Source organism: Argiope bruennichi, chromosome 5 (assembly GCF_947563725.1).
Source record: "Argiope bruennichi chromosome 5, qqArgBrue1.1, whole genome shotgun sequence".
In the NCBI taxonomy this organism is placed as follows: Eukaryota; Metazoa; Arthropoda; class Arachnida; order Araneae; family Araneidae; genus Argiope; species Argiope bruennichi.
In genome coordinates, this window is record NC_079155.1 from 89,832,749 (window position 1) to 89,853,681 (window position 20,933).

At 30.7% G+C, this 20,933-nt stretch overlaps 1 protein-coding gene across 1 annotated transcript in view; it reads right to left on the minus strand.

Annotated features, from left to right (window-relative positions):
* Positions 1–20,606, minus strand: part of LOC129968317 (sodium/hydrogen exchanger 10-like) — a 101,825-nt gene extending 81,219 nt beyond the window's left edge. The window contains exons 1-2 of the mRNA XM_056082172.1: positions 20,468–20,606; positions 17,213–17,467 (exon numbers count right to left, since the gene is read on the minus strand). Coding sequence (XP_055938147.1) covers positions 17,213–17,467; positions 20,468–20,606 — 394 coding nt within the window. The remainder of the gene's footprint in view (positions 1–17,212; positions 17,468–20,467) is intronic.
* Between the last annotated feature and the right edge of the window lie 327 nt (positions 20,607–20,933).

Here is a 20,933-nt window from a genome sequence, read left to right on the forward strand (position 1 = left end):
TGAAATCTTTTCTGCTTTTATCTGCATATCAACCACAGCTCGTCATATAATTTCATGACAACTATAAATAAAAGGAGTCTATTGAATATTAAATAAAATAGTTGATCTGCTGATTATGATGCGTTTATTCTTTTTTTATTTATTAATGACGTATTGTTAACTGATGAATTGGTAAATTCATATTTATAATCAAACATGAAAACTTGATATTAATAACGCTGCTCTTTGGATGAAAACTTGATATTAATAACGCTGCTCTTTGGATAGCATACATCCATTAGTTTTGTGAAACGTTGCCCTTTCATCATGCATGTCTCATATCTCTTTAAAAATTTTTGAAATTTTTTATATTAAAAATGAATACCATATTTGTTCTTTATTATACTTTTAAAGTAGAGTGCAATTGGGAATAAAGAACAGATATATTCATGTATTGAGTCATTAATACTTCACCTAGTCTTCAATTTCGATCGAGGAGGCCATTTGATGCATACTTACTCCCTGATCAAAAACATAATTTTTGACAATTAATTAAAAAATTGTTTTGTAGTAATTAATATTCAATATTTTTATGATTTTATATGTAGGCACTATAAATCATTTGTTCCCACTGTTCAGCAGATCCCCAAAATTTTTTGCTAAGATTATCTTGTTAAAAGAAGAGATTAAAATAAAAATGTAGTTTTCTAAAGACTATATGTTGCAGAGAAAAAATAATCTATTAAGAATTAAATTTATTAAGATTTTTATTCAATCCGAAATTGAATAAAAATCTAAATAGGAACGAATAGATTTACCAACCTCACCAAAAGAACATTTATTTCAAAAATAGTAATTTTGTAGGGTTATTGTCTTCGTATATTAATTGATACTTTACATATAATGAAAGGCATCAATACGTGTCTTTTATTCTATGGCATCAAAGTCATCATGCATGCTTATAAATCGATGCCGTCAGCATTTCTTATACTGTGTAGCGAATTACAATGCAACTCTGAGGAGTTGACACTTCAAACCCTCGATCTCAGAAAATTGAGAGTATTTGCTGAAAAGGTGAAAATTATGAAATGGAGAGCGGATCACTGAGAAATAATAGGATTGTATGTATCAGTATGATTGTTTTGAAAAAAGTGTCTTATCTTATTTTCATTATTGGCATATTTGCAATAAGATTTAAGAGGGTAATAGGTAGTTAACTTAGGTGAACATTCTGGTTTTGAAATTACCCGAGGTTTTTCTTGGGATAGTTCTCGTTATTCTGAATTATAATAAAATGTAAGTGAACTGCTCTCCCTCCCAACTACCTTGGAAGACGATTTGATCCCAACAGATTTAACATATACGACACCATTGTACAGGGTGATTATCTCGTTGAACGTGACCATGAAACCGGGACTTTTCACGAGACCATTACGAAACACACATTCTAGTGTTGAGGGATTGTGAGTTGTAAAACATCACTCATTTTTCCTATCATTGTGTGCCAAAAATGGCAAATAAATTAAGTATTTTGAAGCAATAAAAAAAACTAATGTGATTTATAGCGTAATTAAAATGATTCCCCTATATTACAGTTAAAGTAATCTAATGAAAGATAGTAAAAGATAACAAAAATTATAGATTGTAGCAGAAAAGAGATTAAAGTTTTTTTCGTTATGGAACAAGGCCAGAGAATGAAAAGTCGATGCTTGCGTAGTTATGTTCAAAATTTTAATTCCATGATAATAGATTTAATGCTGGAATTTAAAAAAATGTTATTCTGTCACGATAGGGAAAAATTCATGTTCATTAATTATTTAATGCACTATACATCAAAGGGATATGCAGAAATCATTGGCACTTGATCAAAACGGAATGTATGTGCAAAAAGAACAACAACAACTGCTCAAATGCTCCATCACAAATCAACCGCTCTTTGTAGTCGTATGTGTTTACTTCTGATTATAAACTCCATGCAATAAGAAGTTCTCAGTAGTTCTTTTCTATAAGTGTTCCCGGTAGTTGTATAAAATTTCTTAAGCTAAACATGGCCAGTGTATGTAAATCAGGTGCACTTTATTTTACCGCTGTGATTTAAATATTCTCATGTTGGTATGGCAAGGAATTCTGGGGAGTAAAATGCCGACTTTGATATTATTCCTTTCATGTGATCATGGCTTTACAAGGTCAACCTTAAAATTTTCCTTGCATAGTTTTCAAAAAGAATGTGGAACTAAATAGGTATACCTCTCACTGTTTCAAAACACCTATTTTTGTATTGAATACTTTATTTGTGGGCATGATTATCTTGTAGAAAGAATGATTAAAGACATATTAACGATAATACAACAAAAGCGTCAAAGAATTGTATGATATTTTACACTTTCCCCATCACAACTTTCGAAACTCGCATTGCACAAAACTAAATTTTACACCATTTCAAGATTTTAAAAATTTTAATCAAGATTATAAATTGATATATATTTAATATTAGTACAGTTTTTCCTGAATATTGACAATTTTTTAGAAATATTTTTTACCTAGTTTTTAACAATAGATTTTAATGTTGAGCTAGAACTTAAACCCTTTTCATTGCCTAGTAAAGTATTTAACCGTAGCAGTAGTTTATTGTTGTAATTAATTAATTGATTGAGATTAATTATTTAATTTAAGCATCATATTAATCACACGTTGTTAAAGACAAAAAAAAAAGAAGTATTATATCTAATACTAATTTACATGAAAAATAAAAAAATGGAATTTACGAAAATTTAAAAAAAAATAGTTTATCCGGACAGTTTCATTCATATACACAGTATGCATAAAATGCTTTAGGCCATTAATTTACACGACTTTATTTTTTATTACAATTGGCTTAGTAAATAAATTTACAGGGATTTCATAAACATCAAGTTATACAAATGATCAAAAGTTTAATCGAAGTACATACAATCAATATTCTCGATGAATCAATTAGTAACCAAAAGCGGCTAGTAAATAAAAAAACAACAACATAAAAGAATAGTTCTGAGTCGTATTTAGTGAAAAAAAAAATGCGGACGAAAATAGATTGATCTTAAACAAAGAAAGTTGATAAAGAAAGTAAGAAATCAAGATAAAATGGTGTATTTCGAAAATAGAAGAGTCCAAAGAAAAAAAAAACTGTTGCAAAAAGAATGAAAAAGAAAATTCTCAGAAGAAGAAATTCATTCTTATTATTTTTCCTTAGCACAATTGAAGGAATAAGTGATAGAAAAGGCAAACGATTAATGGGAAGAGGAATAAAGAAATGTCACTTGTCAGATAAAGGAAAGTAAATTCGAATGAAAGAAGTGGAGAATGGAAGACATAAAATGAAGTTGAAAGGTGAAATATAGTTATAAAATATAAGCGCACAAAATAATTAGCCGTGGAAAACACATAAGGCAAAATGACAGAAAAACAGAATAGGAACTGATTGAAACTTTCCAAAGAAATGAATATCAAACTTGCAGTAAAAGAATTGTCGTTGAAGAAGTATAATAAAAAAATAGTGAGAAAATATAAATTCGGAGTTATTTAGTTATTTTGTGCAACTTAATGTTAATGTTTCCTCGACAAAATATTTTTAAACTTCATATTTTTATAAATATCAAACACAGAAACCTTACCTCTTTCATTTCAATATACTATATATTTCTGTAATGCTCTATCTGTATCGTTACACATTTAATCATATCATAAGAAAAAACACCAGTTTTGAAAAATGGGTGTGCTTAAAATTTTTTCCATATTATTTGTGTCTGAAGTTAAACTTTAATTATAAATACAAAGAAAAACATTGTAAAAAAAATTAGTATCAATGGAAAGACAAGATTTAGAATTTTAAGATGGTCTAAAAATAATTTTTATGCTGCTATAATTTCAGAATTAAATATTCCGCTTAAATTTTAATTAATTCAAATCTCAAAAAAAAATCTTTTCAAAGTAAGGCAATAAAAAGCAATAAAAAATCGAATATGAGGACCTAATTTATCATTTTAGAGGATCACCTAATTTTCATATCACACACACACACACACACACACACACACACACACACACACACACACACACACACACACACACACACACACACACACACACACACACACACACACACACACACACACACACACACACACACACACACACACACACACACACACACACACACACACACACACACACACAGAGAGAGAGAGAGAGAGAGAGAGAGAGAGAGAGAGAGACCCATAAGCTTAAACATACAAACATGATTTAAGTAATGAAAGATAATAACTATTTTATTTAAAGAATTGATTAATCAATAACATTTTAAATAATTTTACTTAAAAAAATATTTGAATTAAAAAAAAACCTTAACGCGAACCCTCAATTGATAAATTTTTAGACCGTTAACGCTACAGGAAAATTTAAATATTTAAAAAAAATCTATTTAGACATGAAATCTAAAATCTTGAGCTCTGCTTCTAATCATATGGACTATCGAAATTTTTTTTTCGATATTTGCAATTTTTTCGGTACTTTGTAACTTTAAAATAAGGACTAAGAAACATCGAGATTCATTTCTGTTCAACGAGAGTGGGTTCCCTGAAAGGTTCTCGTCATTTTTTTTTTTAAATAAATGCAGTTGTATATATTCAACCATAGGTCATTAGCGAAATAATAATTTCAAAAGAGTCTATTAAAGTGCCACCTATGTGAGTTTTTCTTGTTTAATTGCTAGTGTGCAGTTCATATAAATGTATCAGAGCACTAAATATGTATTATGAACCCTTTTATTTCCACCAATTAAATTTTAAAAAAAATGACACCGCATTATAATTGTAGGCATGAAATCACATAAAAGCTTATTGTGCATTTGAGCTACCGCATTTACATGCCTGTGGAAGTACAGACCGACAGACTGTCAACCTCTTAAAGGATTTATTCCAAATTTGATGCATATTTACATTTTAAATGTTAAATGTGTGTACCGAATTCTATCTATCTTCCTTCATTTTTCATTTATCATATTAAATTCTATTAAAATATCCAGACACTCATACTTCCACAGAATGGACTTCTTTCATAATTTTAAGTAATCTACAAATTAGTGTTAAACCCATACACCGAATTTCATCTATGTAGCTCAAAGTGTTCCTGAATTGACATGCTCACAGACAGAGAGATATTATTCCAAACATGGTTTTTTTTTTTAACTCAGTAAGATCTGAAACTTAAAGGTTCGTTAGAATATGAAATTGGAAGTTTTTTTCGATTATTGTACTTATTCTTTGTATGCAATTCGTATACGTGACGGCAAAAATATATTTCGAACGACTGTAGGTATCTGAGCATTCGAATCTTCACTGCATCGACATATAAAAAAAATACAATTCTTATATCCGGCGTTTTCTGACAGAAAACACGTAACCAGGAAGGATGTCCCTTCCTTATCTTTCTCTTCACTTACACAAATGAAATATATATTATATATATATATATATTGTTTTGCTAAGTAGTATCGCGAAGCATGAAGTTTTGTGAGTTGTTGCATTCCCAGACAGGCATTATCATGCCTCTTCTTTCTCGGGTTTCGGCCTCACGATAAAAGGAGATGAAGTGAAGAGAGGGGAAAAGTTGCGCGAGAGTATATTTTTTGGCCAACATCGGTAAGAGTGTGCGTTTTTAAGAGCTCCGGTGGGAGCTCGAAGAAATGAGTTTAAATTTTTATCGGAATTCTACTGTATATATGTAAACAGTCATCGATCATTTAAAGCAGAAGATATAATAAACTCGCGTTGCCTAGAAAAGTGTCATCATTAGTGTTGTTACAAACTTGTAATTTGCTTCCCATCACGGCTAGTATCACCGTAAGAAAGACCGTTGTAAGATCTGAGCTGATCGGCTGCCACGTCAATGACCTGAGAGCTTGGCGACCATTTGGCGGTGAATTTGGCGAGTTTGGCGACTAAATGGATAATACCAGGAAGTTCAAGAAGTTTCATGATCCATCCAGTAATAACAGAGATACACCCAGGTACGCCCTGATTGGTCTGCAGTTTCTAGCCCCGCCTCCCGGAACTATAAAAGACGGGCACTCTGAAGCTGAAGAAGAAGTCGTGTGGATCGTCAGAAATGGTGTGTGCGAGTGGTCGGAGTCGCCGACGAGTAAACAGATTTGAGAGGATCAGACAGCAAGCAAGCTGCTGAACTATTAGAGATTAAATGCTCTGCGTCATTACAATTGAGTGGCGGTATTTGTAGCAGAAGAAAATTTTTGTAACAGTGTCAAGGCACGTGACAGGCATATATAATTCAAATGGTCTCCCTAAATATTCGTATATTTGAAAAGACAACCCCTCTTCGTGAATATGTCAGCCCACACCTGCAGGAATGGTCTCGTATCAAAGGAAAGACAAGATTAGAGAATTTAGAGAAGATTTTAGAGAATTCCAAAGTAATTACCATCTCTATTTCAACTTCATAAACTGTGAATTCTGGACAAAGTCACAATTCGAGGTCATTGATTTCAGATTCACTTAGTGTATCTTCAAGTATAAGGAAGAAAACCGAATATGTATTTTGATGAAGATTTTGGGGCATCAGAGTATGTATTTTTAAAAGTCGAAAATGTATGTAGTTCGAAAAGGTACTTTTAGAATCCAGGGATGTCTGGATGTCTGTTAGTTGCATTCGAAACTGTTGACGATTACAGTACTTTGTTTTTGTGTATTTAGTATACCATAGCGGAAAAATGTTTTCTGTTGAATTCAGAGAAGTCTAAAATATGGTAGTAAAATAAAATTCCGAGTTTGTAATTAGAACACTTTCTTTTTTTGTATAGTTCGAAACCGAAAAATTGAAAGATATATTTTATATGCATTTAGTAAGGAGTATATTGATTTGAAATAAGAAAGAAAATCATTAAAGATAATAAAAAAAACAAAAATAATGATGAAACAATTCGAAAATGAAATAGGAAAGAAAAAAAAACAACAATTTTGCGAAGCAGAGAAAACAGAACAATCGAGTCTAAGAAATTCGTTATTATTACTTTTTCCTAGAACAATCAAGGAATGAAAGATAACAAAGAAAGAGGAACGAATGAATGAAAGTAAAAAAAAAAAGGAATGGCACTTGTCTGATAAAAAGAAGACGAATTCTAACAACAATATTCGGAGAATCATAGACGTAAAAAGAAACTAAAAGATAAAACATATCTAAGTACAATCATTAAAGGTAATTATCAGCTGAAAAAAAGACGGAACATGTTATGAATTGCTTCAGAAAATGGATATCAGGATTTTAATAGAAATGTTAAATAAATATATTCGAAAGAAAAATGAGATTTAAGTTCGGCATTGCGCAAAATAACAGCTTTTCAAAGATTATTTTGTTGATTGCATTGAATTGCACAAAGAAAATATTGAGGGCTATTCTTTATATTGGGTGGTAATGAAACAACACTCCTTTGTTTGGAGGCATCTGTTGTTAAAATAATGAATAGAATAAAATCAAATTTCATATACAGCATGTAAAAGGAATGGAAAGATTAATTCAAGAAAAAAAATTATAAAAAAAATGCGCCAAACGCAGATGCAATATCTTGTGTAATAGTAAACATTTTGCATGTGCGTCAGGGGTCCTAATGTTGTAAATAAAAAATTATTTGCCATAAGTTTCAAAGCGTATGTCATTCCAATCAGTATTACATTTTTTTTTATCATTTGAGTTTGAAAAAGAATTCGCAAAAATATGGATTTAATATTTCATGCAAAGCAATAAAATAAAAATCGATTATGTGATGAATCAGAAAATTTGAAAACTGTTTAGCTAAAAATTTAAAATGAAGTCTGGTTTATGGTTTTATTCGTACACAAAAATTGAAATGAAAATATCAAAAATTGATCATCCATTCCCTTCATGACTGCCAAGGAGTGACTTTATATTTTTGAATATATTAGAAATTATTTAAGATATGTAATGAAGAGGAGAAAAAATATAAAGCATGTAAAATCTAAAATTTTTTATTTCTTCTTTTTTTATTAAATAACTTCATCAAATAATAAAAAAGGTTGACGTAGATTAAAGAAAATTAACGAGAAATTTCTTTTCCCAGAGTTAGAAAAAAAAAGTTTTTTTCAGTATTTGAAGAGCTGGAAGTAAGTCACAATTATTTTGTGTTCGCTCATCCAAGTGATAAAAAAAATCGGCTTTATTTATTAACAGAAATTTCGTCATAATTACCAAGGTACACAAAACTATAATAAAAGTAAATTCATTTCCATATTAATAAAGAAGTTAAAAAAATGATGTCATTAGATTTTGTACATTATCCTTGTACGACGTAATAATAATACAAAATATCTAACTAAAATAATATCTTAAAAAGGCCATCAACAAATCTAAGACGATAGAAATAATACCAAATTTGCTGCAATTACGTAACGGTATTTGCTTTCTTTCTTATTTAAAAAAATCCTCCTACTTATTTAACCCTTAACTGGGGACGTGCGGTCTGTGAGACCGCTAGCGATGTATTTTCTATCACCCCTATTCTGTTTTTAGCTCAATTGAATGGATTGACCCTGTAGCTTCCTGTTTTGTGACCTATAATACAAGTGCACTTTTTCAACAGATGCTTTTTAAAATATTTCAGGAGCGCAGTCTCTAAGACCGCATCTCCCTGTTAGTGTCCCAGTGATAAACAAGGCTTAGCAGATGGTACTAAAACTTGGGGCCCGAACTATCATCCAGTTTACTGATCCTATTATGAAGCAGTGCTTCAGACAATTTTAAATAAAGCAGAAAGTGATTTTCGTGATAGGGATAATTCTACAGAAGAGTTTTTTGATGAAAGTTCGCATTCAACTGGTTTTGATATGTATGCTCAATCATAATCAATTTTTTTTAGAGATAATGTATTTTGAAAAATTGATAAAATATATTAATATACCAAGATATATATATATACAGAATCTATAGGTTGATTTTTATACTAGTTCTTAACCTGTATGTTTAAAATGCCCTAGAAAACCGTGCTATGAAAGTCACACAAGCCGATAAAAAAAGGGCCAATTTTACCCATTGTTAATTTTTTTATTTTTCATATAATTGTTGAATTTTACATTATATTGTCTCCTATATACCTTCATATATTTTAAAAATAAATATGATTCAAAAAGTAAAAAGTAATAAGCTTTTTCAAGAATATTATTTATTGTAACGTGTCATTTGAGAGGAAAATGTATGTTCCAACGCATTTACATTTTTCAATGACAATATATTTTGAAAAATTTCTAAAACCTATCTATATATCAAGAAAATTATCTGCAAAATATATTGGCTTGTTTTTCATACTAATACATTCATTAGAAAATTAAATTCGAGTCTAAATGAAATGCGGTGTCGTAGACAGCAACTTCCCAGTTAAGTCCTAAACTTTCACGTCCCCAGTTAAGGGTTAAAAAACCTCTACACCTTCTGGAAAAGGTGCCGTTTTTTTAATTTAGCTATGATCTAAGCAACTCGGATGATTAAGGATTTCGAATTTAGTTTGAATACATTTATAAAGTATATGCATGGCCAAATGAAGAATTTTACAAACTATTTTGGGATGAATCTCGTCATTTTGCTTAGTGGTCAGATCACCTCACCAAACCAGACAATTAAGCCAACGTGAGACGTTTAATCCTCTATTCCTGATTTATTATACGCCAAAACAACATTCAAGAAGGATATTTAGTGAAATCAGGTTTTGAATCTAGTATCCTATGATCGTTATCAGTGGTTTCTGAGGTCCCATTTTAATAATTATAATGCGATACGAATACAATACATGTAAAATGATGAATGGTTTCATTTTCAAAAAAGAAAAGACATGTCAAAACGGCATCTTCAATTTACTTAGAGAGACTCTTGAATACAAAATTTGATCGATATGAAGCAAGTGAAGTTACTGTAGGAAACAAGAAAGAAAGAATAAAGACCGAGAATTTCGAAAATAAGAGTCAAAAGAAAAAAAAAATTCTTATATAAAAAAATGAAAGGAAATTTGGGCACTAAAAATTCTATCCCTTTTCTCTTCTTTAGAACAATCGAAGGAATAAGAGGCAGGAAAGAAAAAAAAAAAAGAACAGACAAATGGATGTAGAACAAAAAGACTTGCTAGGCAAGAAGGAAATAAATTCGAACAAAGAGGATCGGAGAATAGCAGATATAAAATGAAATGGAAAGGTGAAACATAGCTATGAAATGTAATCGTACGAAGTAATTAGTCTTGGAAAAAGCAGCTAGAAATATGAGAGAGATAAGGCAGGAGATGATAAGAATTGTCTCTAAAAATGAGTTTTAGTTTGGGAATAGAATTATTAGAGAAACAAAACGGAAAGAGGGAATGGGATTCAATTTCAGTGGCATGTTCAAAAATATTTTTTTTTTCAAAAATATTTGCTTGTTTTATTGAGAAGCAGGGCTCAAGTAACATCATTTGAAATTTATTTGTCAAAAGTCAAATGAAATAGACATACAAAATACCGGAAAAATATGTCAAGAATTTGTATTTTAATTTTATTTGATGTGTGGGCAGAACACATTTGTTTATAGAAACAGATCAGCGTCTCTTGTTAGTAATTTTTTTTATATGTAGAAATTTATTAAACCAGCTTTAATTTGTTAAGGCATTTTAATTGTGCATTTAGGCTCAAATATCTTTTTATTTACATGTTGTGACTTTTTTTTCTTTCTTATGTATGCAGTACAGAGAAAATATAATAATTCATCAGAAAATTCGAACTCTAGAGTTTGACGAATCTCCAAGTTTTAGACCTCCAGTTCGAAAAACATATTTTTGGAAAATGACTGGCTGTTTGTCTGCGGCAAATATAACTCAAAATCACTTTTAGTTAGACAGATGAAATTTGGTTTATGTTCTTTACATCAAATCTATTCAATTTTGAGCAAGCTCCTTTCAAAGGAAGTCTGTCTGTTCGGCTGTTCGAATATAAATTAACATAATAACTACAAAACGAAGAAAAACAGACGGATAAAATTCGGCAAAGACATTTAACATTTATAGTACAAACACCTATAAAATTTTGAGCCAAATCCAATGAGGAATCGACCATATGTCGGTCTGTACTTTCAGAAACATGTAAACTCGATTACTCAAATACGCAATGCATTAAATATATGAAATTTGGCATGGGATTTTTTTTGACCACAAGTGTAGCTTTTTAACAAATTTTTATTTCAATCGATTGTGAAAAACGCATCTAAAATACAGATTCGATATTTGGATGTTACTAACCGCATGACCGGGCTTAATCGCCAAATAATTCGCCAAGGATGACACCATAGATTCAGTAAAAATGATAAATTTACGCCAAAGATTAGTGTTTCGTAACTGTTGTCCACTAATACTAGTTGTCCGCATAACGCTTTTACTAGAGATTATGTGAGAAAGTATTGGAGGGATCGATGGAAGTTTTATGGCATAAGACCTGCACTTGCGTACAACTGGCCAAACCGTTACCTCTGAACAAAGAGTAGGTTTGATATTCCTCCCCTTTCTCCAAAGGTGCACTATGTCAAAACAATCGTGTACGCGAAATCCTCATCTCAGTATACGGTCTACTGACGGGCATGGAGCGCCAAATAAAAATATATGTTAAACATATTACGATTAAGAAATTTTCCTGATTTTTAATATATATATATATATATATATATATATATATATATAGAGAGAGAGAGAGAGAGAGAGAGAGAGAATTATAATTATATAATAAATTACAATTTTTTTAGAGTGTTGAAAACTGTATTTATTCTTTATTTATTAAAGCCAGTTTTGTAGTATTCATTTGATTTACAGTTGGATGCGTACAAATTCAAAACACATGAAATGTACAAGTCTTCCTTAAATTATTAATTTACAAAAGTAAATATTTATCCATAAATTATCTGATAATAACAAAATCAATGCTGTATTGTGAAAATAAAAGTAATGATATCCAATTTCTTTAAAGGTATAATTACCATACCATTTATGTTAAATCTCCAGGGAAATGTAATTATTTTCATCATGCATTAACTAAAACGTATTAATTGCGCATGCTACATGACATTATACTGTTTAAGCGAAATGAAATAAAACTGCACATGGAAGTATTTTGAATTATGCATTGAAGCATTATGTGTAAAACAACAGTCCAACTTCCCTATTCTCAGTTAAAATGTCAACATTTCAAAAGTTTCAACGGCAACACATTCCTTTTTATTGGAACAGTAACTTCACAATGAAAAGCAAACAAACAATAACAACAATAAAAAAAAAGGTAAAAAAATGGAAGGGAACATGAAGCAAGAAAAAAGTCCGCGCTTGGTAGTAAATTTCGAAAAAGGAGACAACAAAAGTCCAGAGGAGAGACAGAAAAGCGAAACTTTCAAAAATTTTCCACGTGCCAGCCTTCATGCATCATGACACTTTGCAAGGAACAGGAGGTAAACAAAACTGAATCACATACACTGGCGAGTGGCATCTGTGGAATTTCACGCCTGATGTTATCTTATGAATCCATAGGCATATAGAAGGATTTTATCAAAGTTAAACAAAAAAGAATGCATAAATATTGTCTAGTTAGTAAAGTGCCAGAAAATTTCGGTTTAAGGATTTTATTTGTGGTACCAAAAGACTAGTTCAAGAAAAGTACATGGAGCCGCTTTCCCTCTGTATTTCCACATAGAGATGCTGCATCTCTATGTGGAAGTACACCAAAATGGATTTATTGAATTTTGTTTTTGTCTAGTTCTTACACAATGGAACATGTACGACTAGATCCACTACCATCTTCAAAAAGTATCAAAATTGACTATTATATAACCAGTTTTTGCTGTTTTCACTTTGTAAATTTGATGATTTTTAAACAGGGAGTTCAGACATTGTACGGATTTCAGACATCAGACGGAAGAAGAAGGTTTTTTTACACCACTTTTAAATTGAGGCAATTAATTTTTACTGAATGCGGCCAAATTCATTGTCTTTCTCAAATTTTTTTTTTCATTATTTACAAAATATTTTTTTAAATAAGTTTTCTGTACATCCATAGTGTTGCACACACAAAGAAATAAATTTCATATTTTCAATATTATGTGGATAAACGAAAAAAAGTGCAATAAAGCATGGTGTCTCAAACCATGCTGAGAGGTTTTAAAACTTTTATTACAATTATCATTGATATATGGAGCGACGAACATTGCGTAACATTACGAATCCATATAAAGGGGAATCAGACATTCAAGTCACAGGAATCCTAGGTAGGAAAACAATTCGTGAATTATTCAAAGTATTTCAATAGACGTGCAGCGTACCCAGTATATAGCCAGAATTGTGGTTCCCATTAATTCCACCTGAAAATGCAATGATACTTGCTGCGGTTATCGAGAATCATCCGAAAAGAGACTTGCAGTTGAATCCAGAATCAAGCCACCCAGAACATACAGAATCCTGCAGAAGGCATTGAACATGTTTTTGTTCAACATTCAATGTTGGCATGCCATACCAATTTTATCTGAACAATAATGAGAGGATTTCGCTTACCAGATGTTCGATACTGGTGGATCCTCCAAATTTTCGAAGTCGGCAGAACATTATTTAAAGACGAGGCGCATTTTCTTCTGTCTTGTGCCGCCTTAACAGAAACAACTAGTGATTGGATTACCGGAAACCTACTTCTTTTCTCACGCACTGTCATTCCATTGCCGTAAACTTATCGTTTTGGCTACAATCTCCTACAAAGGGATCAATGGATCCTTTTTTACGAGAAACAGTGGAGATTGAGTGCAGAACTTTCGAACGTTCCCCTTCGACAAGCGTTCATGCAAAATGGAGCTTGCTCACATCGCAAACAAGACATTTTTGACATTTTGAACGAATATTTAGATCACAAGAGTTACTGCGTAGAACTATTCGATAGTTAAAAGATAAAACCTTAAAACTCCTCTTTATTCACCTTGACCTCACCCAATGAGACTACTTTCTGTCAGGCATATTGAAGAATATTGTTTACAGCAATCCTTTAACATTCGACCAGTTGGAGAAGCTTATTTGTTAAACTTTTGTGTCAATTTTTTGATACATATTACAGAGAATCAATGAAAATTTCATTCGACATTTGCGATATGCGTGTTGTGCTGAAAATGTACATTCTGAATTTCTTTTGATATGAATGTATTGAGGATTGCATTACTCACGGCATACAGACAATGTCGTCAGCAGCGTCAATTATTGGTGAAACTTGTAACTAAAATTTTGTTTTTGAATTAGGTTCATATTGGTTTTAATAAACATATTGCTTGTTTGAGGTGTCTGTCTACCGTTATTTCAAAGTTCTTTATTTTCAAAGTTAGAGGTTCTTCGTGGAACACCATGTGTATGATTTTATATTCAATGTCTGTTACGGCACATTTTATGCTAAAAATAATTTACAGGTAATGTTCCTTATTTTTTAGTCCCATAGCATAGAGAAGAAAATGTATATGTCTAGAAGATGTATCTCTCAAAATGATGGATATGGTCCAAAATTTGAAACAAATCTAAGATTAGAATATGAATTTGCTTATCAGAGTTTTTTTATATTTATCATGCTCGGATTCGCTAAAACAGAAATAATTAAAAAAATGTATTTTCGCACTTATGTTTATCTAAAACGAAAATTCATTAAATTATCGAAGCTTCATCTTTTTGCGTGATAACGGTTTTTGAGTTTTTCAAACAAGCATTTTAAAATGTTTTTAACTTCATATAACTATTTTCAATTATTTTTAATTTTAATAAAATTTATCAGAATAGATCACTTTACATATGTTTGCATGTAAAGAATTTCTGAAAAAAAAATGTAGCAAAACATTGGAGGAAAAATTGGAAATCAATGGGTTATTTGCGACTAATCTATATTGAGAAGACTTAAGAATGGTTAAATCAGGTAGTTTCTTTTTTCAGTCTTCGATAAATGGTAATGTTGACGAGGACAAACTTAAACAAGACATAGTATAATTCTGTTAATATACTCCTCTTAGCGTTTTTAAACATTGTAAATCAGTATGCTGGATGCCTACAAGAAAACATTACAACTAAGAAATATGGTTTAGCAAATTAACTTTTTAATCTAACAAAGCATACGTTTTTCCTTTTTTATCATAAATACTTGCTTTTAATGATTTTATGTACCTTAAATTTGAAAAAACTTTATTATGGTAGCTTACAAATTCTTCAGTAACAAGGGTTGATTAATTAAGAATATTGGTTAGAGTCAATCCAAAATACTCCATTGACACTGCAAATTTTATGTGTTGCACATATTATAGAAAACAAAAAAATGGAACAGCCTAATACAATGTATGACGCATAGTTATATGTAAAATGACAAACATATTTAAGCTTATCTTGCGATTAAGAATTCATTTTGCTTTTCTTACCATTCACTTTAAATCGAATTTTTTTTTTTAAAAAAGGATGTTTGTTTATTCTCTTATTAATTAATTGAGTTATTCATTTATTTATTGGCTTTATTTCCTCTGAATTCTTTCTATATTTTTACAAAGAATAAAATTCACAGGTTAAAGAATAATAGTAATTTAAAATATGCTCTCAAATTAAAATAGCTGAATCATAGAACTGATAATATTTAACTACGAGGAGAAGATATTCCTATATTTTGAAAATCCAAAGAAATTTCTTAAGCTAATTTAGTAAAAAGGATTCAAAACGAAATTTTTGACTCATGATTGTAATTTTCGCGATAATACTTTTAATACTATTATCCAATCATTCAGAAAATATCTGCTTTTGTAGACAAAAGACTTTTATTATTAGAGACAATTCATTTTTGATATGAAAATTTTACAATTGATATTTTGTAATTTACTAACCATTGCTTGATTCTCAACCAAATTTCTTTGTGAAAAGTCTTTTTTTTTATTTTCACAAACACCATACCTTCTTTCAGTACAAGTGCCAGCTTGCGTTGGCACAATAATTGCTTTTTTGGCGTTTCTCACTTTAATATAGAAAAATACCAAAATTACGAAATTAAAAATTAATGGCGGGAAATCATAAAGAGAAAAGAGGATTCTGGATGTTTTCTGGAAGAATTCTACATATACTAGGGTAGGAAATTTTGTTTCAAAATATAAAACTGTTTGAAACATGTACATGTTTGATTACAGTCTATAACTGTAATTTCTGATTATTCAATTATGTATTGTTACAAACCTGTAATTTTTGCTTCCCATCATGAATAGTGTCATCATAAGAAAGACAATTTTACAGTCATCTGTATTGAATGCTGTTGGATGCCGAGCCAGGGATCCCAGAGCTTGGCGACAAAGTTGGCGACCATTTTGCGACTTTGGTGACAAAATAAATAATGCTCGAAACTTCGAGAATTTTGTTTATCCGTCAATTTTGGAACCGAGATACGCCTGATTGGTCTAGAAGCTTCTAGCCCCGCCAACCGGGAACTATAAAAGGCTCTCAAAGCTGTGGTGTGTCGTCGAGAATCGTCGTCGTGAATTGTAGTTGGAGTCGCCGACAAGTAACAAGTCTTCGAGAGGATAGCGAAGCAACGATGATTTACCAGCGTTGTGTGGAGCGTGTGCTGAGCTGAGCTGTGAGCATCGAGTCCTGTTGTCTACTGTAGAGACAGCGTCGTATATTGTGTGTAGTAGCCAGTGGTATGAAGTAATGAGTCGCAGCTAAAGTGAGAAGAGACAGCGAGAAGTTCAGCCGTTGGTGAGACCGGCTCTTGCTCCCCTCTCTTGCTGTATTCTGTCTAGCCACTTTGTGTGCTGTGGACGATTACTACTTGTGAGCTACTGTCTGCTGTAGTGTGCTGCTGGGTGCTGTCCTGTGTTGGCTGTAAATATTTGTCATCTGTGTACTCGTCATCTTTGTATTAGTGTCTTCGTGTAAATAAACGACGTCGTTGTTTTCTACTGAGGGTTGCTGATTATGTTCTCACACCGTACACCCACCATCAAGCGAACCCGGCGGAGGAAAAGCCGTAACAGTATGCTACCTCATAATTTTGTATATATTATTTATTTATCACTTCAGGGATATGGGCAAGGTTATTTATTACGGAATGGCAGAAATTGTATCGATAAGGAATATTATCATAACCACGTCACAAAATATAAAAGCCTAATGGTATTGAAAAAAAATTCTTACGTAATCCTGGAACAGCCAATAGTAAACACTGAGTGAGTGCCATGAAGAACATGTGAGGATCCAATGAATAGGCCGACTCGTATATGATGACTGGCAGGAATATGTGCATCATGAGGCGGGAATCGAACTTTGCCAAGTCTGTCATGATTCTGAATTGCTTTAGGTTGCGGTCTACAACTCCCAGAATGCACCCGAAGAGAAATAGAAAAGCTGTGTAGGGAAATCGTAGTCTTTTCAGCCATTCTCGGCAAATTACTGTAAAGAAATACAGTAAATATAGAAATTTATTGAGAATTTTGAGACACAATTATACAATTTTTAAAGGTTTGTTATAAACTTAGCTTTTAAATTATACTATTCAAATGCAACATTTTAAAATGGAGAATAAGATATATTTAAATATATTACTTCTAAAAATACTTATTGAAATATTTAAAATTTAAAAATGCCAATTTTTGAATTGTATTTTGTTTTGGGACTATTTAAACTCACAATCCCACAAATTCTGATTACGTTTTCTTCGAGAGTTTCGAATTTACTATATTCTTTTTTGAAATAAAAGTATGCAAAAATTCTAGATTCAGTGGAAAACCATATCAGAGATATTCTTTCTGTGAAAAGAATATGCATTTATATTTAAAGACAGTTACGCATTTTCATGGTTTTCACATATATTGGTAGTATTAATGAAGTACTTGAAAGTGAAAGTTTATAATTGACAAAGGCCATAATAATGATTTGAACATTTTCAATTATATCTTGGCATGAATTCTGTGGGCGTAAAGTGGGAAATAAGACTAACTGCTTTCTCCTTTTGGGTTCATTTATTGCTTACTCATATTTCCAGTTTCACACCTGGATATTTTGTATTAAATTTTGATTAATGCATCTTTTACTAATAGCTTACGTATGTCACAATTGTGACTAATCAGTAAGTGATAATCCAAAATAGATAAATATTTCCGATTACCATTCATCAACGTTTTTTTAAATGATTACTAAACACCTTATTCGGCATAATCAAGGCTTACTGGAACTTTTCATTATTGGTTTTTATTTGAAAATTATTTAAATTGAGTCTTCTTGCAAGCTGTTGGAGTTAATGGCTCAGTTAGTACGATTCCATGAAGTCGATCAGATTAGTTTATGGGTCTTCTAAAGACCCAGAAATCTGTTGTCTTCTAAATTCACGCTGTTTGGTTACTGAGAAATTTAGAGATATCCTGTAATTATTGTAGGTATTTTGCATTACTGTCAAATTTGGATAAGTGGCACAGCTTCAGGATCGTAGTATCGAAGCTCATTCTTATAAAGAAGATAGACGAGTTTAGATATGTGTGTAAACTCACAAGAAGTACTAACTCTTAGCAGTGTCATCATATTAAGTAATAACAGCCATTACAGAAAAATTTTATGAATGATTTAAGTTTGATGATATTTGAGCAAGTAGCTTACTATACCTTATATAAAAGTTCAATAATCCTGTCCTCTATCATTTATTTGACGAGATTCTTTTTTTTTTATACTTTCTCGTGTACGAAGTATAGATAAACTATTAAAATCGTAAAAAAACACAACAACAACAAAAAAATGAGATTTCGACGACTCTCCATGTTTCAGTCATTCATAAATTTTAAAAACAATTTTTTTCTGTTTGTTCACCTGTCTGTCAATTTGTCGTAGAGCGCGAGAACTCAAAAATAAAGTAGACAGATGGAATTTGGTATATGATATTTGGTATGTGGTTTGGAGAGATCATTTCTGCTGGTTTAAAGAATGGTTAAGATGCTGAAATAGTACACTTTTACCCTTGGGTACGACTAGATCACCATGGGTACGACTAGATCATTAGAATTTTATTTATTTATTTATTTATTTGCTAATCCTAATCACCTTTAATTATTTTCATTATAGTTTTTTCCTATTCAATTGAATAATTATAATGAGATGGATAGAAGTTGCTAATGATGGAAGACTACATAAAATAACTAGTTGCGAGTAAAAAAAGTGGATAGTTACTACTTTTTAATTCAATGAAAAATACTAGCTTATGATTTAATGGCGTAAAAATCAGATTTGACCATGCTGAAATATTGTGAATGGAAGGAGAAGAATGGAAAACATTCTGTTTGCATCACAGACAACGTCTTTCAAAAATATTGAGATATCATAAAACTGTAAATCTAAAAGTTAAATAATGGCGGTTTTTATAAATTCTAGAGACCTAATTTGTAACTAGCTATGCTTAGTTAAAGAGGTTTCACCATCTGACATTTAAAAGTTTCTGGTTATCAAATATATTTTGACTGAAAAATGCATGATTCATATTATTTGATTTTGCATTATTAAACATTTTGTTTTTCCCAAAACATTCAATAACAATTTTAATGATTATAACTTACAGGTTACCATAAATAAACAAAAAATACCAATTAATTTTTTATCTATTTATAAAAGAAGCGTTAAAATATTTTTTAAAATAAGGATACTCTTTTAATGCATCTAATTCATTTTCTCATGCTAATGGATTCATAATGGAATTTAAATCTTCCGACACAAAAATTTTCACTTTTTTTTTTTAATTCAGAACAATGCTCATGCTTGCATTTCCTAAAAAATTACTTAGGAGCAAAATAAGCATTTTTTCCCCTTCAGTTTATGTTTTTCTTTAAATTTATTTTTTCGTTCCCTGAAGCGAAAGAAAAAAAAAACTGCAATTTTCAATGCCGCATTCTTTTATAAAAGAAACAAAAGGAGTCAAATGTCTTGTCCAGGAATTCGGCATTGTTTCTGAGTGAATCAATCTAATTAATTTCCGGATGGCGGAATTTGTGACAAAGAGAAATTCTGAATTGAATGAAATCACTAATGTTTTAAAATGAATTGTAGTTCTAAAATAACAAAAGGTATCTTTAGAAAGAAAGAAATCTATGCATTGACATGTAAATAATTCCCTTTTTTAAATGTATTTTTTAAAATTAATAAGCATCGTTTAATTTTATTTTTCATAAATAGTTTAAAAAATTTGTCACATATACTGTGTCATAAGGGTTTTATAGTAAAAATCTGCTATTTTTAAATAAATTGTTTTTCTAGAAAGTAACTTTAAGGTAATTTTTACCATAGCTATCGTATATTGAAACAGAAAGACAAGAAAATGGTTCATAAAATTAGATTTAGCGCTTTATCAAATAACATATATGTTTAATTTAACTGCATGGAATTTTGACAGAAATAAATTATTATAATACTCACCTCCAACGTATAGTGTCAGGCATATAAAAGCCACGTGATAAATGTAAGTCTGTTTTGTTTCTTCAAAGTGATGTTCTTCGTTTTTTGTAATATTACCCAAACCCCAATATGGAGACACTGTGCCATTATCAGAATCCATGTTGAATTATTACATGCTGTTTGTAAGAAGAAGAAGTTTTCTAACCATATTCATTGCAAGGCAAATATAAATATCTGAAAATTCATTATATTATTAATTTAAAGCACTAAGACCATTCAACTCAGTAATAACTACGATGCTTCAGTTCAATAGTAGTTAAGATGATATAATACCGATATGAAGTAAATACATTTTCATTGTTATCTCGCAAAACTTAATTTTCGCAGAGATTTTCGAATTTTTTTATTCGGAAAATTTATTCTGAAAGTGAATCTTAACTTTTAAGAAAATAAAACTTAACAAATTTACCTTTAAATAAGTTCAAAT